This window comes from Hyalella azteca, unplaced genomic scaffold, assembly GCF_000764305.2.
Source record: "Hyalella azteca isolate HAZT.00-mixed unplaced genomic scaffold, Hazt_2.0.2 contig5905, whole genome shotgun sequence".
In the NCBI taxonomy this organism is placed as follows: Eukaryota; Metazoa; Arthropoda; class Malacostraca; order Amphipoda; family Hyalellidae; genus Hyalella; species Hyalella azteca.
The window spans coordinates 6,858-31,471 of record NW_025936082.1 but is presented as its reverse complement, the minus strand read 5'-3'; the positions used below and the strand labels follow the sequence as shown (position 1 = coordinate 31,471).

The window sequence follows — 24,614 nt, the reverse complement described above, 5'->3', positions numbered from 1 at the left end:
TATCTTATTATGAGTGGTAGGTAACAAAGTCATTACAGAGGAACATGTACACACAGATTACACACTACACAGCCATCCTAATCATCACACCCTGATTACACACTACACAGCCATCACTTTCGACCGTCAGGCCGACGTACTCCTGCTGTGGGTACTACATTTCTCCAATAGTTCCAGCTGCCGACTGGCTTCCTCTATAAGAGTGCCAGGCCTTCTATGGACAATGCGCTTCTGCACCTGAAAAGGTATTATCCTCTTTACTCGTAAACTGCCAAGCACCTGAGGTAAATTAGAAGTGATCTAGTAAATTCAAAGCCAATTACGTCTGCATGAAGATAGCTGTATCTTCATCATGTACTCTATCTAAGATAGGGCCGTGATCTACAGCCATTTATTTGCATCCATAAGCTATTCTCTGTCACAACGCGTTTGATAACGCATTTATATTCTGAGAGCATCCCTGTCATGGCGTTTTTTCTACGAATATTTCAACTCTGAGTAACGCAGGCGACTGCTACCAGAACTATTTACTATGATTGAAGCTAGCACGTACCTGCCTACCAGTGTCACGTCAGCCTCATACGCAAAAAAGTTTTATTTGCATTGACTTTAATGTTCTGTTAATTTGAAGCTGAAATTGCCGTTCGTCACCTTCGCCAGCATTTCTATGGATGGTCATGAAATGCGAATCAAGCGTCTTATTTGATAAAATAGTAAGTTCTGTGCGATGGACTCGTGATAAGCCCGTAGATCTCGGTACATAACTTTGCAATGAATAAATTATGTAGTACTGAATTTCACGTCATTCAAAACACAGACATGAATTTGGGCTTAATTTTAACACAATTATATAATACGTGGTGCATTATCAACATTGATTAGGCCTTCATGATCTGTCGTTGATTTGTAACCACCCGGCCACTGTGTCGATCCAGACCTGAAATTTTACTACTAATTGCGGTTTTCGAGTTCCCAACTCAATGCTCCGATCTTGCTGGTCTTAATCACTCGGTGATCGCAAGCTTGAATTAGATCAAGTCTGATTCCTGGTGGTTTAGAAGTTAACCTGTTTGGCTTTTCGAGTCGGTTATTTGGTTAACACAGTTGGATCACAGCTTGCAAAACTGAAGAAGAATCGACAATGGCTTCTTATTAAACCACTTTCCTATATAAAAATTTCATGACCCAATTTGCATTTATGTTTCTTTCAAGCCAAAAAGGCTCGTCACAATGGCCTTGGGAGAAAATCTGCTGCGAATCGGCCACCCACTGTAATGACCAGCTGACCATGGTCTTTCAGGATTCATTTGTGTGTTATGAGATTAAAACCGTGACGAGTAATTTTATTATGCAATCCGAATATTCTTTTTGCCTTCATATATTGTTTAACGACGCTAGTAGATCTTTCTGCCTGCATTTTTGAAGAAAACAGTTTAGCTTATAATTTCAATAAAGACTACAACAGCGGTGTATTGTGTTGAAAACGATAGTTCCCAAAAATTGCATGGATGTTGTGTTTGATTAGACTATTGGGTATTTCAGATAGTTTAGGAAACCAGAATATCAGTTGGTCTGAATGAGGTGCCCACTGCCCTGGCTTATGTTTCACACGAGCAGATTGTATCTGGAAGTACCGACTATTTAGAAGGTACCTTACCTAGTTATCTCAACGGTCAGGTTGATCAGTTGGTACCACCAGCAGCATCATTTGTAAGAAGGTTGTCACGGTTCCTGGAAATAAAAAAGAGTGCGGTTTTCAAAATATTTTAACCGATACGAGACAGTAAAACTAGACGTATGACCTCAACCACGGTTGAGCTCTTCTCCCACGTAACACGATGAGTTTAGACGTGTAATACCTTTTTGCCTGTCGTACGAGCCAACGTTCTTTTTGTAGTGCTTGAATTAAAATGTATTGCATAAATGCAATATTTTTCACAAAAAGTATCACAAAAAATCGTGTCGCAATCACGCTTGTGGTATAACAGCGTGCACTTTATGGGCTCATGCTGCTTCCCAGAAATCCGTGCCAACATTTAACCTGCCAACTTTGCATTTATTTCCCACGCATTACCCTGTATATTTTTTGCCCATGCGGATGGGCATTTCGACTGGAAGGGGAGCAAAAGATGACAGCACGTAGCGCAACCCTGTTCATTGTTTACCCATGCCGGGGAGCACGTAGAGCAACCATGTTCATAGTTTACCCATGCCGGGCAGCACGTAGCGCAACCCTGTTTATTGTTTACCCATGCCGGGGAGCACGTAGCGCAACCCTGTTCATTGTTTACCCATGCCGAGGAGCACGTAGCGCAACCCTGCTCATTGTTTACCCATGCCGGGGAGCACGTAGCGCAACCCTGCTCATTATTTACCCATGCCGGGGAGCACGTAGCGCATGTGCACAAAGGGGCCGTAGAAGGCGACACCCGCTAGGATGAAGCAGGAGGCATACAGGTACTCGATCTGAGGGTTGTCGATGATTGGACCGATCACCAGGTAGACAGACACAACCAGAACGATCACCGGGATAACGATCGGCACCTGCCCGTTGACATTATAGATAGATCATGGTACAGAAAAATTGAGACCAAACACTATTCCTCTAAGCTCCTATATCTACGTTCTTAGTTACAACGTAAATTACGAGGTAAAATCAGGCCGCAATGATCATAGAGCGGATTCACCTTCGGGCCTAAGAACGTGCTAATTTCAACTTGGCCTTGCTTTCAACAACTCGGGCCTTGCTATTTTCAACTTAAGAACTTTTAACATGGTACTTTTCCAGACATTGATATAATTTCGTGTCGAATAATGGCTAAAACCCGTTGAGACAACCCCATCTAATCTTTTTTTTCAGACATTGATAAAATTTCGTAACGAATAATGGCTAAAACCCGCCGAGACCTAGCGACTCAAATTGAATATTGGAAATTGGAACATCATCAGTTTTCCGAAAAAAGGATCAGAATCAGAAAAAAATATTCGGACTTGCTAGATTAAATGTAACTCAGCAATCAACATTCAAGTTGAAAATCAAAAATAGTCTTTCTTCGGTAAAAAAAGTGAATCAGCGATAGTAAAGTGCGATAAGCACAAATAATTAGATATTTAAAGAAAATACAGTGAATGCATTGGTGACTCAAGTGTGCAGGAAGTGTGCATTCGAGCCCAGGCCTGAGTTAAATTTTAATACTTCTATTCGGTCGCCAGACCGCCGCCAACCGCGGCTAAAATTTCTTACCTGAAACCCAACGAGTAGAGATAGTGTAGCTACGGCAAAACTACCGATAAATAGTGAAACCTTTCGAACTAACTATCCATTGAAATAGTGAATCTTGAAAAACAGAATTAGTGCAACTAGATAAACGAATTAGAAAAAATATGACATTCGGGCAGAATGTGTTGTGATGTAGCCCACTAAGGGTAGTTCATGTGTAATCTGCCGTAAGTCTTGCAAAGCACCATTAGCCGTTAAATGCAACAAATATCGTTTGTTTATACACCTTCAGTATACGGAGCTACCGATTTACGTTCTCGTGAGACTTGACCAGACTGGAGTTTCATATGAATGCAAACACTGCGTTATGAAGGAATGCGGAGATAAATACAACGTGAGTGAAACAAAGCAAGAGTCAGTCATGAATGTTCGACAAACAGCCATATCCAGTACGGCTTCCTCCGTTTCCCCTCCTAACAGCCTTACCCCTACCCCTCCCATTCCCCCTCCCCCTCTCATTCCTCCTCCATCCACCCCTCTCATGCCGCATCCCCACTCCTCTCTCACAACCCTAACCCTGCCATAAGCCAAAACCCCACTCACACCCTTACCCTTGCTCTGAGCCCCACCCCTACCTCCGCTCCCACCCTCGCCCCCAGTACTAACCCTATCCCCACCCATAATCAGACCTTCAGTCCTACCCCCACCCCCACAATTACTTCTGACTTCACTTTCTCCCCTGCCCAAACCCCACATTCCCACATTGCTCCCAACCCTACCATGAACCTTTTGGATTTGGAGATCATTGGTTTACCATCATCTTTTCCAACCTTACCTTCCTCCCTAGAAGGCTGTGTACCCTCAGGCAGACCGCGAGTTAAAAAAGGTGTTTGCTGGAAATACCTTCAAAAGAAATGTGAATACGGGAAGAACGGCGAAGGATGCACATTCTCACACCCTAGAATGTGTTATAATTTCTTTGATTATTGAAGCGGTCATCCCAGAGGGTACAAAAAAGGTAAGGATTGCCCCTTCTATCATCCTACGCTGTGCTGGAGTATCATGAACAGAGAGGACGGCTCCAGAGAAAACTGTCGTTTCCACCACATCAAATCAAGAAAAACAAGTGGAAAAATGGCAATAGAGCGAGAACCAGTGTTTTGCCCTGACAGCATATGGCGATACCCACCGCAAAGCCTGCCCCTAGCGCTCAGGGAAGACAGAGCAACACCGTTGGAAGGAGCGGTGATGTACGAGGTGGAAATGACCGTAGTCAATGGAGAAGGACAGACGACTTGGCTAATCCACTGAGTAGCCGATGTGTACGGAGCAGAGAAGCACGTGAGGATCAAGAGGTTACCCTCATTGCTTTATTAGACATGAAGGACCAAATGCAATATCAATTGGAAATGACGCAACTCCAGATAAAGGAGCTGCTAGATCAGGGACGCCTGGCAGATCGGTGTCGCTGCAGGTAAGAACACCAAGAAGGGAAGAGTCTGGCATCCTACTGGCCAATATCGAGGGGCTCTTCCCACAAAGAGCGCTCCACAAGATTGGCGTGCTGAGAGAGATGGCCGACGAAGGTGGGATCTTTATGATTGCACTACCGGAGTCACACCTAAGGAAAGATATCCTGGATGCAGAAATTGCAATGGAAGGATTTTAACATTATCGTGCGGACCGAATTGAAGGGAGGAAGAAGGGAGGAGTAATTGTTCACCTTGGAAACTCCCTCGCAAGAAGCACGGTGGAATTAAGATCGGAATCTGGAAACTCTGATGGATTTGTTGAACACGTACTACTCCACATAAAAAAACTTGACCTCTGCGTAGCCATTGTCTATAGGCCGCCTGCTTGCCCATTGGAAAATGTTAACAAAGCCCTGGAGGATATAGAAACCAGGGTGGCTGCACTGGGTGAACCAGTCCCCAGCCTGATAATGGGGGAGACTTCAATTTTCCACGTATCCGAGGGACAAGTCTGAGCGACGTAGAGGTTGGTGACCGCGACAGAAGTCAAGAAGCCAAACTAATGAAGTTCGCTGCGGAACACTTGCTCAGTCAGCAGGTACGGTTGCCGACAAGGGACGATCTCTTCTCTACTGATAATGAAAGAATGGTGGTTGACGTTCGGGTTGGAGAAACCTCACTGTCAGACCATCAACTGACGAGGGTGGATAAGACAATTGGAACTGATACACAGCCCATGGCTATACCCCAAAAGGTACTGGCATGACTTAACTTTCACCATCGAAGAACGGATTGGGAGGCAATGTGGAATGAACTTGACGAAACTGACAGGAGAGAAGAGTTTCACGATATGAATACAGAGGAAATTTACACAAAACTTGGTGAGAAACTAGCACAGGTATGTGTCCGCCATACCCCGAGAAAAAAGGGTCCCAAAGTCCGCAGTATTCCGGGAGACAGATGAATCCTCATGAGAAAACGCACACGTTTGAATAAACAAATAGCTGAATTCACTAGTGATCTGAGGAGGCAGAGACTAATAGATTTACTCAATGAAATTGAACTCAGGTTGCAGGACTCGCATAGGATAGAAGAACAAGCTGCCGAGAAACGAGTAGTGGCGGTAATCAGAGAGAACCACAAGTACTTTTTCAGATACTTTTCAGGCCAAAACAAAGACGCCAGTGGGCCCGCTGAAGGATAACGATGTCCTTCGGAGATGACATCGGAGATGACCAGGGCATGTGTGAGTGACTGGGATCGCAGTTTGAATCAGTCTTCAGTAACCCCCGCTACTCAAGGGAGGAGAATGAAATCGAAGTTCTCCGGGAACTGCCAGGAGGAAGAGGGTTGGACAACATTGAGTTTGGGCCAGAAGATATGGAAATAAGTATCAAAGAATTGGCGACGTTCTCAGCACCAGGACCGGATGGAATCCCGGCAGTGCTGTTGAAGAAGTTTGTTGGAACTCTGAATGCCCCGCTCACAATACTCTGGAAAGCCTCGATGATGGAAGGAATTATTCTTGGGGGCCTAAAAGTAGGACTGATAACGCCAATCCACATAGGAGGTGCGAGGGACAGACCCCAAAATTACAGACCTGTGACCTTGACCTCACATGTGATCAAGGTTTTTGAGAAGGCAGTAGTCAGGAGGCTTGTCCGGTATATGGAAGTGGCTGACCTGTACAATAATGGGCAACATGGTTTCTGGCGTAATCATTCCTGTTCGTCGCAGTTAATGGAGCACCATCACCGTCTTGTGGCCCAGCTGGAAGAGGGAGCTGGCGTGGACGTGGTATACCTAGACTTTGCTAAAGCTTTTGGAAAAGTTGACCATGGGGTGCTCTTTAGAAAGCTGAGGCTGTTGGGGTAGGAGGAAGCCTGTTGAGGTGGATCCACAGCTTCTTTACAGATAGAGTACAAGCTGTCGCAATTGGAAACTCGAAATCGAGAGAAGCGAGGTTGAAAAGCGGAGTTCGCTGGGCTCAGTGCTTGGACCGATCCTCTTCCTCATTTACATTGCCGATATTGACTCGGAACTCACCCACGCATCTACATCACATTTGCAGACGATACAAAAGTGCTGATGAAGATCACAGATGACCCAGACTGCGAGAGGTTACAGGATGATCTGTCATCAATCTACGATTGGGCCCTAGTGAACAATATGCAGTTCAACGGCACCAAGTTTGAAGTAATGAGATACAGAGTCCGCACAGAGATCGGGATGCCACATCGCTACTTGGCATCAGATGGCACAGAAATTGAGGAGAAGCAACTAGTTCGAGATCTCGGAGTGTTGATGAGTACTGAAGCCACGTTCGATGCCCATATCGAGGAAATAGATGCGCGCAGCCGGCAACGGAGGGGGGGGGGATATAGAGGACATTTCGAACGAGAGAAGCAGCACCAATGATTACACTCTTCAGAGCCTTCGTGCACCCCAATCTTCAGTATTGCTGCCAACTTTGGTCGCCACTCAAGGCGGGTGCAATGCGGAAACGAGAGGCAGTGCAGCGGACCTTCACGTACAGGATCAGCGGCATGAGGGAGCTGAACCTGGACTACTGGGAAAGGCTGAAGCACTTGGGACTGTATTTACTGGAGAGGAGAAGAGAAAGGTTTATCATACTGTACACTTGGAAGATGATAACCGGACTGGCTCCAAACTTTGAGAGTGAGACCTCCAGAATAATGATACGTTACAACGAAAGGAGGGGGAGACTGCAGGGTTCCCCCATTTAACAACCGGTCCGCGGCCAGAGTACAGACTCTTCGTGAGGGATCAGTGCCCGTGGTAGGAAAGAGGCTCTTCAATGCCTTACCCAAAGCGCTGAGAGGAGGGGAGTTCACCCTTGCAACATTCAAGAGACGACTGGACAATTGGTTGAGAATGATCCCGGATTGTCCAGTAATAGGAAACTACCCTCAGCAAGTGACAAGCAACTGCATCTTGCATCAGCTTGCCCAAAGGAGGGTAAACATACTGAACACATCAAACGTTATATCCGAGACCCGAGGGCGGGGTGACCTTCCTAGCGACGACTCGGAGACGGACGACGACGAAGGAGGCGCATTAGCGTGACCGTGGACTAAGAAGTCCTAAACTCATCATAAGGTTACATTAGTTTTCGAATGGACGGTGCTTTGAATTTCAACCACCAACTATTAAGGGATAAAGTCAAAGTAAAATACAAATTTTCATGGCATTACATCATTCAAACCTTAAAAAAAGTCTTCATACTAACGTTCTTAAATGAGAATGGACTATTTAGATTTCATTTCACTGTGCAGTCGAATCACCCACTAAATTTCGTTCAAATTAAAGAAGCGCGGTGCTTGGACGTTGAAGATAACGTGGATAGTACTGTGTTACGAGGGCCAGTATCAGCTGAGCGTAACACGAGACTATATGCCATTATGTCAGCTTCATCACACTTTTCACGATTCAACACCAACGGGGGAATATATACGACCGCACACCTCGACTCCCAGTTGACAACGCAAGGTGAAACAGTGTGAGAGTGTAGAAGTCTAAACCACTGGGGTTTCTCTGCATGAGAAATAAGACCAATTATCTACGGATTCTACAACTGTTTCGTTCCTAAAACACACAAAAAAACCTGATAAGATTTCCTGTCACCTATAATCCCTAAATTAGTACAGATGCAACTTCACTCAATTAACATTCAAGGTTAGGACATAAAAGCCTGGTATTGGTCTCACATCATATATCAGGTGATCATGTACCTAGTCAGTAGTTACACCTGTTCCTTGTGGTTTCGCCGAACGGATGAAAAAATACTAAGGACAACTTTTACGCACTTAAGGCGCGATCTGAAACATCGCACTGACGTCGAATTCGCTTAGGCTACAACACATTATTATATGAAGCATTCATGAAATGTGTACTTCCCTCCTCTACAACGGTAGTAGCTTTGTTGCATAGTAGACCTAACGTATTCGCAGTATTCTTTCCAAAACTATATATTACTTAAAAAGCCAAGTAAGAAAAACAACTTTTTATATTTCCTCGCACCCATTTTCAAACGTTAATTAGTCAGTCACCTGCCAACACCATTGTATTTGGGGGCCTAGACTGGCGCACCGCAGCACAAGTGAATCGATAGTCACCTTAATGGTCCCTGCATGTCTCTACGGGAGCGCTGCAGCACCAGCAGCAACTAATCACATTAAATGGACTGTAGATGTCTGGACGGGTACGCTGCAGCTCCAGCAACAACTTGAATTGTCTGTGGATGTCTGGACGGGTACGCTGCAGCACCAGCAGCAGCTAATCACCTTGAATTGTATTTGGATGTCTGGACTGGTACGCTGCAGCACCAGCAGCAACTAATCACCTTAAACGGACTGTGGATGTCTTAACGGGTGGACTGCAGCACCAACAGCAACTATAATCACCTTAAACGGCTTGTGGATGTCTGGACGGGTGGGCTACAGCACCAGCAGCAACTAATCACCTTTAATTGTCTGTGGATTTCTGGACGGGTACGCTGCAGCACCAGCAGCAATTAATCACCTTAAACCGACTGTGGATGTCTGTACGAGTGGGCTGCAGCACCAGCAGCAACTAATCACCTTAAATGGACTGTGGATGTCTGGACGGGTGGGCAGTAGCACCAGCAGCAAAGTCCTAATCACCTTAAACGGACTGTGGATGTCTGGACGGGAGCGCTACAGCTGCAGTAACTGTGAATGTCCGGTAAAAGTAATTACCTTAAACGGCCGGTGTATGTCTGGACTGGTGCGCCGTAATACCAGCAGGGCTACCATGGCCCCGGCAAGAAACATCGACATCGTGAAGCTCAAAGCGTCGATGAGGGAGGCGATGCTCGAATTTAGGATTAGAAGCACTGCAATCGCGGCCTGGACAGTTCAATAAGTTAAGATGTCAAGAATTTTTATTTCAACATAATAATTAATGTATTTATAAAATTAATAGTTCGCATTTCTTAAAAAGTGACGCTCCTTGTTCACACAGCACTAATTCGACGTTTTGCTGGGCCAAACTGGGACAAGATAATACACTCGCAAGAACAAAAAGTGCATCGCCATTTGTAATCGGTCTCACTCATTTCTCTGAGTGAGGAAAGGATTTCTGACAGAGACATAGAAATGGTATAAGAATTGTGGACGGAAATGTAAACTTGGTATGAATATGGGTTATTATAATATTTTCTTGTACGAGATGTTAAAAAGAAAACTTTGATGTATAGGTTAAGGAAATAGAAACTTTTTGTGAGTTTGTTGAAGTGAAAATCAATGGAAATATTCGGCTTTATTGTAGTGGACACTTGGCAATCTTCGTGGCAATCAAAACATGGTTATGCAAATTAACTAAATCAAGACCGTCTCATGAGTAAAGTTGCAATAGAAACTTGATTGTTAGTGTTTTGGAATTGGAAACTTGAAGATATAAGAAAAAGAAATTGGATTGTGAACAATGGAAACTTTACACTTGATTAAAAAAATTGATAAGCATTATGTATTTTATTATCTTGCTATTTTAGCGTCACGCACGTTGAAAATGAGGGCGGCGGACGGCGTGTTCCTGTGGACATGGACGAAGGACAGCACGTCCATCATGTGGCCTTCCCGGGCCGCCGCAAAGCCCAGCCTGCCGAGGGTGGGGGAGCGTTATACTCAGTGAAATGAGTCAGACATTGTCTCAATAACGGTGTACTTTTTCTTTGTGTTGGTAATCTCGACATCCTGATAATGGCTAACCAGAAATGGGCATTAATGTACAGTGCGGGAAAGGCTGAGTTCTGCTAGAAGGCTGAGTTCTGCTAAAAAAAACCTTAGTTACCCTTTCAATTTTTTATTTAATTTAATAAAATGCTCATGCTCATTAACTTCATTTTAGTGTACCTTTTAAAACTCAGTTATCCATGAAAACCTTAGTTCCCCGCAAAATCAAAGTTCTAATTAAAAATCATAGTTCAGCTTGGCAAGTGAATACGCAATGGACGAATAACTAAAGTGGGATGGTCAACTGCATCGTATTCACCAGGATCGATGTGTAAATTATTCATCCACGGCTATTTGCTCATACCCTGCGTTCTGACATTTTCACCACAAAGACGTGACCTCTTGAATTAATTTCTTTAATTTACCTTATGATGGACCTTGAAATGCGTCTCGTTGAACTCCTGTCTGTTAAGGGGTATTAAGATTTTTTAAAAGGTACTGTGATTTTTCTACGAAACGACAATTTTTGAAGGATAACTTTGACAGAAAAAAACTAGGAATTATATCATAAAAATTATCCATGCAAATGGGATTAATGATTTAGATTTGGAACAATCAAAAAGCACGTTGAAGGGTTATTATTGGTGCGAAAAGTGTATTGTTATGAAAAATGTTATGCCAGAAATTGACATTGAATTTATGACTGTATTATCGTACAATGAGCTGGAATTCAGTTGATTTGTATTTTGCGATGGACTTATTACGATGTGGACTTTGATAATTAATTTCAGATGCATTTCTTTGCGTGGGAGTGGAAGGAAATCGTGAAAGTTTTAGTGTTCTGACAATGACTGTAAAAAAATTATTGCCGCATGCCATAACTTAAACCCTTCATCAGGGCATGACCGGGGTGACTCCTTCGTCCCGTGTGAGTGGCGTGACACTCTAGTTCCATGCGAGTGGTGTGACACTCTAGTCTCGTGTGACTGGCGTAACGCCCACGTCCCTATGTGAGTGGCGTCCCCCCCACGCCCCCAGACGAGGTATCACCCACCGCGCCGAGGTGAAGGCGTGGCAGCTAGCGGCGCCAAAAGTTGATAAAACCACCGCCAGGATCATGACCAGCTTCCCTGCCGTTCCCAGCAGTACGTGCCCGTACACCTGTTGACGATGACACTCAGTAAAATTTAATAGACCATGTTGTCCAAACATCGACATGTCTTTATATACCCACTTTATATGCAGAGAACTGACCTGGAATTTTTGTTACATACGTGTTTTTCTTTTTGTTTAGACTTTTGCCTGGCCAAATAGGTTACGGAAGACCTACACATAAGCAAAAGGGAATTGATATTTCGAAAGTCTACCTCATTCCTCTGCGGGTGCGTAGAATATGGCTGAATAACAAAGCTCCCGGCACAATATAGCAGCCCCTTCTACCTCACTGCTCGTGTCGATCCTCATTCAGCCTACATTACAAGGCATCTTTCTGCCGCCGAGGCGATACTGATAGAATTCCAAGTAATCTGTACTACTGGGAAATAACTGTTGAAAATTAGCGTAGACCTGCGTTGTTCTGGCTAATGCTGGCCTTTTTCACTTCACAGTTCAATTCCATGCAAGTGCAGAAGTACCGTCCGAATGCTGCAGCTTGCGTCGAACCCTGCAAAATTTTGCACCTACCGCGGACAACATTTTGTACTCACCTGATGATATATTTTTCTACCTACTCTGTACCAACTTTCTTTGTATGTATACCAACTTGATTTTTGTACACACAATGGACAGTATATTTGTACCTTCTGAGTACTGTATTTTCGTACTTGCTGTGTACCAACTTTCTTTCTATATGCACTTACTGTGTACATCTACCAAGTAAAAGTCTAAGCATTTAATTTAATTGAAGTGCTGTTAGAATTATTGGGAAGACTGAAATAAGTCAGATCTAGGTTAATCAGTCTGGTCTACGGTTGATGTCCAGAAATATGACATCCATCCAAAAGAACCGAAAAGCAAAACCTTCCTCTACCCTTGTTACGAATTATATCTTACGCACCGAAGTAACGAAAATTTGAAAAAATTGTATAAATTTTCAACGAGGCCCAGAAAAGAGAACAATATATGACGTTAATTACGGCAGCAACGGTTTCCGAGGCGAGTAACTCGTCCGGACTCAAGACTGCGAGGTAGCTGACGTTGACCAGCATGTAGCACAGCGTTACCGTGGGTAACGCGATCATGATGGCACGGGGCAGGTTACTGAGGACATCCAACAGTATAGGGTAAGATATAATGTGTGATACTGTTAATTAATTGCATATATAAATTACCGCCTACTTGCAACTACGGGATCACTTTTGGATTGCATTGATTCAATGAAGGGAGCTGAAATCCCCTCCTCCAGTTCTGTCTTCTATCGCAGTAATACAAGAACATCATTCCCAGTCAATAATCGTATGTAGTAACAGACAACCTTTACAAACCATGATCTCACGCCAAAAAGCAAAAGACTTTTCCACACCCGAACATATTGATCAATACTGAATTCATCTAGCCATTTAATTTTAAATAATGAGATAATTATTATTTGTGTACAGGCACCTTTTATACCGGCTTAACTAACTCACATGGCCGGTTCCTTCAGCTCCTCGGTGACGTTATTCAGGTTGGTCCTGCAGGTAAAATCGGTTTTAGTGCTATTCATATTAGTGTGCATTTCCCTCAGGTATTTGATATCACTGGTATCACTAACATTATGTTAGATTGACAACGGAATTGTTTATATGACATTAAATAAATGCGAGAAACATTTTTTATGCATAGGGTCACATGTATACTTTTAAACGTAACATGTATGAATAGTACGCTTAGTGCTAAAAACAACGTTGCGCCACGCTTACGTCTAAGCAAATGTAACGATTGCCCAAGGGGAGCGCCTGGGTCCCAGAAGAACTTCTTTATTTACGGATGGATCACTTTGAAACTTGGTACACATGTATAAAACAAAAATCTAAGACTATTAAGTTCGTGTAAATTTTTGGAAAAATGGATGAAAACGTGAAATTCTTAGAAAACGGCCAAAAAGGGGGTATCGTATAAAATCCGCATCTCCTTCTAGGACCGTATCTCCTTCTAGGATTTTCAAGGTACAAGACCGAAACACGTATCAGTCGATGCGTAAAGACCATATCTATCGATTGGTTGAAGCTTCTTTCGAAATTCTAATTTTTGTGGGAGGATAGGCATTTTTTCGTAAATTTTTCGATTTTCCCCCCGCGCCCCCCTTTTTCAAAATATTTTCAAAACTATAACGTATTTAAAAAAAGGCTACAACCATTCTCTAGATTTTTTGCGAATCGAATGTTGTATTTCTCAATGCTGTCGCTTCAAAACTGTAGGGGAGATAGGTTTGCAGTGAGAGAAAGTGTGATTTTTCAGGAGAGCCGGCAAAGCGCCGACCGGTCGCCGCGCGCTATATATAGGAATTTCTCGCAGCCAGGGCCTATACTTTCAAAAAAAGTTAAGAGATCGTAAGTTCATCAGCCAATCATTGGCGGCCTTTCTAGCAAAATCCACCAATCATAGACAAGAAAATAGAGCGCAAGTACTTACGTTCACTTTTCGAGTTTTGAAAGTATGGCCCTTGGATACTAAAGTTACGCGTTATTTCACTTGGAAGCCAGACGAAGAGGCAGAGAATGACTGCATGAACATCTTCCCGCATGATAGCTCGTGTGTGACTGAAGCGCAAGGCACACTTATATGTGCTGGGGCCGTATTATCAAAACTTCGTAAGTACGCAAAATCGACTTACGAGTGGCGTTGCTATGACAACGTAATACTAGCGGTGGTATTATAATAACATTTGCGCGGGAAAAATGTGCGCGGGAAAAAAATTTAGGCTTTTAGCTAAGATTTGCGTACGAAAGCTTTGCTAATGCCAAAATTAGGGTGTATTTACGTACCACAGAACTTTTTTGTCGTAAGTACAAAAAGTTACGAAGTTTTGATAATACGGCCCCTGGCCGGTAATTTCGGCCCATAGCCATTTGTTAAAGGCTCGCCGGGCCGTAACTTATTCGTGATCTGTCGTGAACGCATAAATCAACGTACAGAGATGGTTTTGGTACCGTTGGATAGGTGAAAATTGCAGCTTCAAGATGAGCATAAAAACAGGAAAAACAGAAATGTGTGATTTTTGACCTAGACGCTCCCCTTTCAATTAAGCACATCAACAATTGCCCATTCATTCGTCAAAGAAAAAATTAAGTCTACCCATTACTGAGCACATCACTACCATTAGACTGATCACGACCATTACGCTGACTGCATCACCGGTAAGCTTGCATAAATTTGAGAAGTAAAGTCCTGATTTTCACGAATTCATTTCTTTACAATAGTTTATGTTTGATAGCACAACGACATAATTATTTGACCAGCATTCGCAGCTCAAAGGCAGACGACACTGTTTCATCAACCATCACAATATACTTGTAAATGGGATATGATATAGGTCCTAATATTCATTCATTTCGTGCTTTAAATTAGCTTCAGCGTAAAATATACAATGGCTATCAGCGTAAAAATATACACTAACTGACCATCCATCGTAGGCCCAGAGGCCGCTGTAGAAGGCAGTGGCGACATCCCCCAGCTTGTTGGTGGAGCCCGTGAAGCCCGTCGCCAGGTACTGCGTGTTGCCTTTGGCGAGTTTGTGATCCCACCAGCGACGATCACGAGGATCGCCAGCAGCTTGGTCGCCGTGAACACATTCTGCACCTTGGTGGCCAGGGTTACCGAGTAAGAGTTGATGAACGTGATCAGCACTGCCGGGAGAATGAGAAATTAGTGGGACTATGTCCAAAGAATGATGCACGTTCTGCACCTTGTTGGCCAGGGTCTTAGGGTGATGCACATTTTGGCGAATATTGCTGCAAAAAAGAGGAGGATTTGGTAAATAGTATGATTCCTTGCCACAATAATGAGAGTGCAGTGAATGTTTTTGTCTTATAGCCGCTAATAATTTGAAATAAATAGAAAACCTAAGTTCAATATCCAATAAAATAATGCACCATAATGAACTCTGTTGTAACAAATAATGGGAGATAAGGTATAACACATACCGGACTTTTTTAGGTCACATATTTTTCATCATATTAATTTAGTTAAATTATCATGCTTTCTACACAGGAATTCAACTAAAATATTGTAGTTTTGTTCATAATACAACATTATTTACTCTAACAAAATGACATCCAGTAATTAACTTGCGAATAATTCAAAGAATTCCCATTTGAAAAATTATTCACTGATCGATCAGCTTTAATGAGTCGACGAGCTGACAATGACAGTGATACTTTAAATTCGTCAACGTAAACTTACTAATGCAGCAGACAGCAAACAACTTCACGGTTGTTCTTGGTGGGATGAAGTCCATGCAACCGACAGAGAAACACTCAACTAAGTACTCGGCAAACGTCAGGGTGAGGATGGCGAGGGCTGAAGGCTTCAGCAGAAAAACAGAAACCCAACTGAAGAGGAAAGCTGGTAACGGCCGATACCAGGCACCCCTGTAAACGGCAGGCGGCGGGCGCTGCATGCACCAATGAACCGGCGACTTGAACAGACTCTTCCTGGGAGCAGCTTCCTGATTGGCGGATTTTGAAATCGGAGTCGTCTGACTGGCTGTATTTGAATGGACAACGGTTTGCGCGGTTGACTGATAGCTCGTTTGGGACGCTGAAGGCCCTGTTAGGATGGCCCTAGTTCGAGCGCCGTGACTTGAGCGTGAATCCTCAAACTTCTCATCGCTGCTGAAAACAAAGTTCTGTACTCCCTCGTCACTGAAAACTTTTTCTTTGCGTTTCTTAACCGGCGCGAAGGCTTCTAGAAAGTAGGCGTATTCTGCACCTGATTCTGGGAGAGCCGTGCCCAGCTCTGCGTAGCATAGAGCGCCTATAGAGTGACAATAATATTCGATCATCGATATTTGATAAAACAAAATTAATAATTATTATATTATACTTATAATGGCTACAGAATACTAAAAAGGTTCAGATCGAATTGAATTTATTAAATAGTTTCTTATGTTATAAATGTGCAAAGAGAAAAAATAATTTTTTTGCAGACGATTATTTAATTTGTGTTTTAGAGTGGAGGTTGTGATGAATAAATAAATACATTAGCAAATTTCTGATCTCTGCAAATAAATTTTTTATTTCATCGCCGAATTCACGGAGTTCGAGAAAAATCTAAGTCTAGTGCAATCTCGGAAATTTGATTATTATTTAGGATAACATGGGATCCACAATTTTTTGCCAAATTCACCATCATGCGCTGTTTTCAACATAGAAATTTGGACAGAAAACATCGAACACAAAAAAATATTTTGGCAGATTTTGATATTCTACGTGAAGAAATAACATCAATAACCAAGAAAAGTTTAAGGAATGGTAAATCAAAATCATGATATGAAATTTACATTGGAATATAAATACTTTTAAAAAAATATTAGAGTCTGAAATATCGATTTCTATGATTATTGACGACGTTTGTGCAACAATTTGTATAATATAAAAGGGATATTTTTTCTTGAATTTGAATTACGGGATTTTAAACTTTTCATTTGAATATCACTAAATGAAAGTGATAGGAATTATTGATGACTCACCCAACATGGAAAGGACCCCACAGAGGCCCCAGATGAGCAGGCTGAGCCCCACAGACTTGGTGCGCTGCAGGACTCCCTGCGGGGACACGAAAATCCCCGACCCTGCAAGGGGATTTAGGGTTAGGGATGAGGATTTGAATTGGAAATCAAACTTTGTACAATGATTTGCAATAAACAAATTATTTCGACTGCAAACCTCGGGGGTAAGAGGCTTAATATCCATATCTTTTATTTAATTTTTTAAATACATTAAAAAATACACTGCGTGGACACGAAGAATATCTCAATGCCTTTGCGTTTAATTGTAGATCTTTATATTTAAAAATTTTTCAGAAATAGTAGAGATACAAAATCATCAACAGAAATTAATCAACCATGCTTGACCTCAATGACAAGTTATTTACTGACAATATTCTTAATCTGCATTGGCTAACTGGCAGAAGCTCAAAGTACAAAAAGTTTACTTCCTGATGGTCCATTAATAAATTTCCCTTTAAGCGAAAACCAGTTTTATTTTGGATGGTGGCTTTATTATTCTAGTTGAGGGGCAAGTTCCACCGCCCCACTCATCCATTAACCCATCTACTCACTGGTCATTACGCTCACTCACCTATCATGTCACCCACTCACTGGCCATGTCACCCACTCACTGTACATTGCACCCACTCACCTATCATGTCACCCACTCACTGTACATTGCACCCACTCACCTATCATGTCACCCACTCACTGTTCATTGCACCCACTCACCTATCATGTCACCCACTCACCTATCATGTCACCCACTCACTGTTCATTGCGCCCACTCACCTATCATGTCACCCACGATGAGGGCCACACCACTCCAGAGGCCCACTCTGCGCTCGAGTTTGACACTCCCGGGCCGACCTTCGAGTAGGGCCCCACCCGGGCCAGTGGCTGGCCCCACCAGCTGCGCCCTACTCGGGCCAGTGGCTGGCCCCCCTGCACAACCCGTTGATGCTGCAGCAGCTGCACTATAACCTAACGATATTATTAATACCGAAGTTATAATGCAAATAATTATTTTGATGCTAAAAAATGACGACTGAAATAATAGAAAGAAACATGAAAATAGTTGTAAAATACGAGCTTAAATTAACATAATCAATAAAAATATGCAAAAACGCGTGCTTTAGAGCGAAAGCGACGGATCAAGACACTAAAATAAATGAAAATTTGATTTCTGTTCTCTGAAAATAATTCTGAGTAGTAATAGAAGCCGAGGATACATTCAGAGGAAGCGACTAACCGAGAAGATCCGCGGATTGCGGCCGCCACCAGCCGGCGACTGCCACCAGCCTCCAGCCGGTCCAGCCGGTGACAGCCACCAGCCTAGCTCCAGCCGGCGACTGCCACCAGCCTCCAGCTGGTGACTGCCTCCAGCCTCCAGCTGGCGACTGCCACCAGCCTCCAGCCGGCTATTTTGATCACCCAGAACCAAAAATTGAGTCGTCGTCGCACTAGTGACATATTTTTTAAAATTGCAATAAGAAAAAGCGATAATATATTGGAACAATGTCAAATTGGAACTATTTTATGTTCCTTCAGGATATACCAACGATCAAATAGAGTAAATTTGACCGAAAATCCATACCAACGTCTTACTTATTTCATCAGCAAACATTTGAGCCAGAAATTTCCCAAGATTCGCATCAAAATTGGTTCATCAAACATGCAGATTAATTTCATCTAGATTTCACTTATGCAGCTCAGAGATCACTTAACAAACGTTGAATCTCAGCTGATATGAGCACATATATTCGCCATTTTATCGTCACCCATGATATGGATAGTTACAACGTTTACGGCGTTAAAACAGTGACTCAAGAGTTGAACGTCGAAACAAAATAACAAAATTAGAAGTTTTACCAATAATTATTTTTGTTCTAGTTTCCCTCATGATCGCAAGTATCCGAAATTAACCTTCTTGAACCGCACTTTTGGTGAGCTGCCGCTTAAGAATACAAAAAATATCCGCATCGACCTCCACATCAGGGCAATAATTGAATAGCATGAATAATAACAGCGGTTTCAGCGTCTGTTAGGCCGTAAACCTGTCGCTGATTCATAACCTCACAGAAAATTCAAACCTTGTTGCGGTCTCGAACACGCAACTCAGTGCTCCAATTCTGTTTTGTATAGCTGTCTGGCCTCCTCGCCGATTGTGACCAGAAACTGTCACACTGAGCTGGGATCGAACCTTCACCAATCCTAGTACTCTGAGCTGTAACCACTGGGCCACCGTGCCCAATAAAATATGCTCACATCCTTGGTAACAGACCTCTTCTTTTTAATGATGTAAAGTTCATTTATATTTTCTTGATTGTGAACAAGAGTCATCAGCCAGAGTATATCCAGAGCTGGGCAGCGCTACTTGGAAATGTAGCGGCGCTACCTCTACCGCTACATGCTCTAAATGTAGCGGGCGCTACCGCTACCGCTACATGCTCTAAATGTAGCGGGCGCTACCGCTACCGCTACATGCTCTAAATGTAGCGGGCGCTACCGCTACCGCTACACCCACTAGATTGTAACGGGTGCTACCGCTACCGCTACAGTAAAATGTAGCGCGCTACATTAGCCGCTACAATGGCCAAAATTATTGGAAATCTATAAATATTTATTGTTCTGCTATTGGGATTTAATCATTAACATTTAATGATAATAAAACATTTTTAAAACATATCAATGCAACTTTATTGCAATTAACCTAACCCAACTAGTACGGGTTACCCCAGGGTTAGATACAGTAAATAGAAGTTACAGTTATTTTTATGTTTTACCTTCCCTACATGGATGTGAACTTTAATCTACCAATCTAAGAAATTATCCACATATACATTTAAAAATCAGTCTTTTTTGTATATATATATGGATTATTTTCGAGATTGGTAGATTAAAGTAGACATCCATGTAGGGAAGGTGAAACATAAAAATAACTGTGTAAAAATAACTCAGCAAACTTAAAGATGAAAAAACCTGTAAGTGGTAACTGGTAACAACTTAACAAGTAACAGCTAACATGTTGACACTAGTAACAGGCTGAGGTTGACAACATTACACCGAAATCTTTCGTACAGTTTTATTCTGTAATTTATATTATGTATGTATCATGCTTTTGTAAAAACAATACCTAGCGACTCTAGAAGCCTTTTTTTAATATGTGCATGGTTTGACTTATATATGGGAGGGGGAGGAAGGTGAGGGGGTAAAAATGTGAAAAAATGGGAAGAACGCGAAAAAAACGATGAGGAAAATAAAAAAATCGGGGCTATACAGTCGCTAGATATTGTTGTTACAAATCGAATGATATATGTCTCGACATTGTAGCATGTGATTTGCAAAAGTTATAAACTTTTTTAGAGTACCCCTTATATGCCGTTTTCTCTTAATTCCATGTTTTCTTTCATTTTTTTAAATTTACTTGAACAAAAAGGTCTTAGATCTCTGTTTTACATATCTGTACCAAGTTTCAAAACAATCCGTCTGTAAACAAAAAAGTTTTGTTGGAGGGTAGCCGGTCCACTTAAGTAAAATCTAAAGGCTTTATCTATAAATGTAGCGGTAGCGCTGTAGCGGCAAAACCTCGTATCGCTACTTAAATATGTAGCAGGCGCTACTGCTACCGCTACATTGCCTTAAATGTAGAGCCGCTACCGCTACCGCTACTGCCCACCTCTGAGTATATCAGATGCTTCCTACGAGCAGGCAGGACAGGACATGTAAAATAAGTTTGCAAAATTAGCGGAGTTTGATGCATGCCGGGGCGAAGAGTTGTTGGAATCTGGGTTTGTGTGTTTGACGTGGATCAGATTTCGGCGTGTGTACATTTTTTCGGTTTCATTTTCGCAGCCTCTAGTATTTCATGCTTATTGAATAGTAAAAAAGTAAGAGAATCTAAACACTACTATATCTGAACGCTTTAATTTGGCTGTAACCTGTAATTCAGTATATATATTTAGCTTACAACATATGAAAAAAGCACTAAAATGGCAGCTATAACAAAAGTATACAGTATATAAGTGTACACTATAATATAAATAGTATAAAAGTATATATCCAGCACGCGGTAAAATAAATATAACAGATCTCCCAGCACAGGTGCAACAGTCGCACTCGTTGCACAGCTGAGCTATCCCGGTGAAGGCTGACACCAGCAACTGCACCTCTGAGAACTCAGTGATACTCAGTGGAACTCAGTGGTACTGAATGGTATTCAGTGGTACTCAGTGCTACTCAGAGTTACTCAGGGGTACTCAGTGGTACTCAGTGGTCTCATTAGTACTCGGTGGTACTCAGTGGTACTCAGTGGGACTGAGCAGAGTTGTAACTTGGTGGTGAAACACTGAGTTTGATAGTGAAACACTTGATGAATCGATGGTTATATCTTGATGGTGAAAACACCTATCTTCTCGGATGCGCTTCGGCAGTCTGTATTGAACGCCATTATACCTTCTTAATTCTATTTTTTGTTAGAATGATCACTCTCAGTTTTCGTTATGCGTATTTGATTTGAAATGCATGTTGGCTCTTACTTTATTTAGGAGGCAGACACCGGCTTGACCTTGGGCGTTACCCTTTCCTGTGGTATAACCACCTTGGCCGTAGGCATATAAACTTAAATTAAATTCCTTAATATATATATATTTTTACCTTGATAACATCAGAATTCTTCTTCTAGTTAGATTTATTATTGCCTCGGAGTCTGCCTCTCCAACTACTTTCATAATTTCCCTTCACATGGCCTCTTAACATGCCTCTTAAAGTTACAGCTTAAGCACTTGCTGGCTAAAGATTTTAAGGTGGGTCCAGGGCTGTTATAGTGACATAATGAGTCTTACATTTAGGCTCATAGAACATATAATTTGATTACCAAGTATCTTGCAGCTATTTTCTCTTTTTATTCGATAGAATAACTGCGTATCCGGTGGGAAACGACCTTCGATATTTTTTGAGGACTTTCAGCGACACAGTTTACGATACAAAGAGCCTTCAGTATGTCAGGGTGTGTAAAACATGTAGCACTTTGCTTCTGTGAACTTATTTAATTGAAATTATTTGCGACATTGGAATAAGATTGCTGTAATGCTGAATTGTATAAATTAAAATTTACTTCTTGCTTCTACAGTTATGTTGGGCCGGGTTTATTCGTCGGCGATAACCTGTATAGGAACCGCTCCAAGTGTTATTTTTTGGGACTTGGTTCAATCCTTGATAATTTGTGAATACATCTGTTTCCTCAAGCTTTGGACCAGTCAACTCTGAAATAAAAGTTTCATTTGTTTGCTGTTTTGTATTAAGCCTAACAGTAGTCAGTGGTACTCAGAAGTACTCATTGAGACTCAGTGGTACTCAGTGGAACTCAGTCGAACTCAGTGGGATTCAGTGGGACTTAGAGGTACTGATTGTGACTCAGTGGGACTCAGAGATGCTCAGTGGTACTCAGTGGTATTCAGTGGGACTCAGAGGTTCTCAGTGGGACTCAGGTGGGACTCAGTGGTACTCAGTGGTACTCAGCGGTACTCAGATGTACTCAGAGGCACTCAGAGGCACCCAGAGGTACTCCGAGGTATACAGTGTTATTCAGTGGGACTCAGTGTTGCGCAAAGGTACTCAGTGGGACTCATTGGTGCTCAGAGGTACTCAGTGGTACTCAATGATACTCAGTGGTACTCTTTGGTACTGAGATGTACACAGTGGTCTACTGACGTACTCAGATTTGTGCAGAGTTAATTCGAGGCACTTATATAACCACTCTTTGGAACTCAAGGGTACTGAGAGGGATTCAGAGGTACTGAGATCTTTTCAGTGGGTCTCAGAGGTACTGAATGTTACTGAGATGTACTCAATGGTACTCAGAAGTACTCGAATTACCTGAGAAATACCCAGGGCTCTGTTACTCACCTGCCTTGTCCCTGGTCGCCAGGGGGACGTCGCTCCTGCTGGCAGCGGCGCTCCCGAGCCCTTCCATCGGGGTTACGTCGAACGACTTGCGTCTTTTAAACATCAATAATTGCTTCAAAATAATAATGCAAAGTCTGAAAGTTCTCTTTCACCCAAATTAATTAGGTAGTTTTCTAAAAGAGTTCAATGTCATCAAAAAATTTATTGCTTGATTCATGATATTATTCTAACATTTGACACAATTTTGGTAAAATTTCTTCATTGTTCCAAGATTATCAGTTCATTGTTTAGACATTATCTGGCAATAAAACATTAAAAAGTGGAGTGAATTTTTCGCAGGCGAAGAATTTGCAGCAATACAAAATAACGGAAGTACATCGTCACATGATTTGAAACAAGAACCAATAGCAGGGGCCACGGCTATGAACGAAAAAACTTATCCACGCGCCAAAATTTCTTCTCGCTTCGAATCACCGACATGTGGAACAGCCTCCCTGATGACATCGTTGGCGCTCCAAGTATGAACGCGTTCAAGAACTGACTAGATAAAGCTATGGAAAAATATATGTTCAGATTTGAAATGCCTATAGCACTATATCGAACCCGGCGGAAGTCTAGTAGCCTTTTCAAACTCTCGTCAGTCCTGAAAATATCCGGTCAAATGATGCGAATTTAGATCTTCTGTGAGCAAGTCACGAAAAGTAAAAGAATCGGCGACAGGCCACTTCATTCCATATCTTCGGCGCCTTCATCACTAGTTTATGTTATGAAACCTTCATACGTCGAGAAAGTGGTTAGAGACTGAAGCGGATGTTCAAAATGCTGTATAACGAGCACCTTTGTGCATCGAGCGTGATCCTGCATGTCCATCCGATAGTGACTTGAAAACTGAACACCGAACCTGCAAACAAATATTGATAAACGATGAGTAGGCCTACAAAGAATTAACGTTTGAAATTTCGTATTATCGAGCCCACAGAAACCAATCAGCACCAAAAGGAAACATCACAACTATATACTGCCAAATTCAGATGTACAGCAACAATAATGCGAATAACTACAAAATTGGCAAAATTAAAATTTTGCGCCACCAAAATAATACATAAATAGAAATATTTGCACAAAACAGTTATTTCTGTAAAATTCAGGCATATTGTATTTACTATGCGTATATTTTCCGCTATGTACACATTTAATGCTATGCATAACGTCATCCCGCAAGCTGTGAGGCCACAACGCAAGGTATCCCAATCGAAATTAATTATTTTATCAACATTAATGTAGATTTAAACTTTAATAACTAATTTATGGTAGGTGCAGATCGAATTAATCGATATAAAATAATCGCCAGAAATTCTGATGAAATTATAAATCGTTTGGTTACATATAGCCTTATATCTGAATTTTCATCCATCTAGTCTTTGAAATGGGTAGTAATATATGGGGTCTGATATATTGAGTGACATTTTGGCTGTTGGCCATTACATAACACTTTTTGTAATATTGGGTTTGAATCTCAACTTATTTTTTATAAAAAATCAGTAAAATTTTGGTTAAATTAAAAAATTTAGGTGTACATTTCAAAATTTCGTTCGGTGTATTTGCATTTCATG

General features: G+C 42.0%; 1 protein-coding gene across 1 annotated transcript; it reads right to left on the bottom strand.

Annotated features, from left to right (window-relative positions):
• On the bottom strand, positions 1 to 23,277 carry LOC108666808 (b(0,+)-type amino acid transporter 1-like). Its single transcript, XM_018153736.2, is given in 14 exon segments — positions 1 to 237; positions 1,658 to 1,731; positions 2,376 to 2,544; positions 9,432 to 9,581; positions 10,236 to 10,332; positions 11,461 to 11,567; positions 12,542 to 12,665; positions 13,034 to 13,078; positions 15,008 to 15,122; positions 15,125 to 15,232; positions 15,789 to 16,343; positions 17,077 to 17,178; positions 17,887 to 18,078; positions 23,002 to 23,277. Coding segments are annotated over 13 exon segments (1,932 nt in total). The 5' UTR covers positions 23,105 to 23,277; the 3' UTR covers positions 1 to 237; positions 1,658 to 1,666.
• Positions 23,278 to 24,614: the final 1,337 nt, after the last annotated feature.